Here is a 1726-nt window from a genome sequence, read left to right as displayed (position 1 = left end):
TGTGTGTGTGTGTGTGTGTGTGTGTGTGTGTGTGTGTTGGACTAAATCTTACTTTGATGGTGGTTAATGTACTGCTTATCTTCACAAACTTTATTCTTTGTTTTGACCGTGTGCGTGGTAAATACCATACTTATTTTACATTTTCATAAAAGTAAATGTAAGCTGTTAACTAATGGGCATTCTTTTTTGGTCTGCTTCTTGTCCTTTAACTTAGTGTTGTTCTTGTCTTTATCAGTTCCTTATGAAATGTGGCTGTGCTCAGATTGACGCGATTAAGCTATTACCCGGCATCGCGATTAAGCTATTACCCGGCATAGTATGTACTAGACTATAATGAATAGTGTCTATTGATAGCTGCGGTGGTTGGTAGGCGGGTGCTCTGATGTGGTTTGCTCCTTCTTTCCTATCAAACACCTATCGTCTTTATCTTCCGTCCTTTTTTGTGATTGTTACTCTCTTGTAACACCTCCAATCTTCGGCACTTCTATGACCTAATTGTGTTACAAGTGCCGTAAAACTCTTAATAAAACTAAACTGTTAACTGCGGATGTTTGGAGGTTGCCACTGATAGGGTCAACTTCTTTTCTTTTCCACCTGATGTTTATGTCTGTCAGTCTTGCTTATTCCCCTTCTCTAAATGTCTATTACTGAGTTGATGTGCTTCTCTCCATTTAAACAGCCAAAAATCAAATCTTATTTTTCCCACGAGTGGTTGGCGGGTGCTCTGGTGTGGTTTGCTTCTTCTTTCCTATCAAACATCTATCGTCCTTATCTCTCCTCCTTTTTTGTTTTTGTTTCTCTTGTAACTCTAATCTTCGGCACTTATATGACCTTATTGTGTTGCAAGTGCCGTAAAACACTTACGAAAACCTTTTTCCCCCCCAGGTTGACAGCAAGAAAGGCATCTCCCTGAGGTTTCCGCGCTTTCAGAGAATCCGAGATGACAAGAAGCCAGAGGATGCTACTACAGCTTCACAGGTTAGTTACTGCAGAAACTTGCCTTCTCATTCCTCTTTGGGTGGTTGGCAGGTGCTCTGGTGAGATCAAACATCTATTGTTCTTATCTCTCCTCCTTTTTTCGTGTTTGTTACGCTCTTGTAACATCTCTAATCTTCGGCTCTTATATATGACCTTATTGTGTCGCAAGTGCTGTAAAACTCTCCTTCTTCTGTGGGTGGTTGTTTGGCATTGGTGGTCGAGTGGTTCGGCTACATGACTCGTAATCATGAGGTTGTGGGTTCGGGGGTTTGAGCCTCAGGCCCGGCATTGTTGCCTTTCGGCGCTTTACCCAAATTTTCCCAATTTCACCAAGGTGGGAATTGGTACATGGGTACCCTGTCAAGAGACCGGAGTTCAATTCCTGAATGGGAAGAAAATTTTTATCGAGTATCTCGCTCTTTCTGCTGGGATGTTGTATCCCTCTCATCCCCCGTTGGCCCTGACAGGCAGCGTGTAAAACCCGCCTACTAAATTATCTAAATTGTGTTGATGTGAGTGTAAAAAAACAACTACATCATTTTTTTCCTTTGGTCTTATGTTCTTGCCCCTAACAGTTTTAGTGGGTGGTTGGCGGGTGCTCTGGTGTGGTTTGCTCCTTCTTTCCTATCAAACATCTATTGTCCTTATCTCTCCCTTTTTTGTATGTTACTCTCTTGTAACACATCTATTCTTCGACACTTATATGACCTTATTAAGTTGCAAGTGCAATAAAATTCTTACAAAAAAT

The 1726-nt window shown here is 41.5% G+C and overlaps 1 protein-coding gene across 1 annotated transcript in view; it reads left to right on the top strand.

The window, feature by feature from the left end:
* The window catches only part of LOC101855220 (DNA ligase 1), a gene marked incomplete in the record, with an annotated part of 87463 nt that overhangs the window by 82539 nt on the left and 3198 nt on the right, over window positions 1–1726 (top strand). The window contains 1 exon segment of the mRNA XM_035972873.1: window positions 886–978. Within this exon segment, the coding sequence (XP_035828766.1) occupies window positions 886–978 (93 nt within the window).

This window comes from Aplysia californica, unplaced genomic scaffold (genome assembly GCF_000002075.1).
Source record: "Aplysia californica isolate F4 #8 unplaced genomic scaffold, AplCal3.0 scaffold00884, whole genome shotgun sequence".
NCBI lineage: Eukaryota > Metazoa > Mollusca > Gastropoda > Aplysiida > Aplysiidae > Aplysia > Aplysia californica.
Note: the sequence above shows the minus strand (reverse complement) of the source record. Positions and strands in the feature narration are given on the sequence as shown.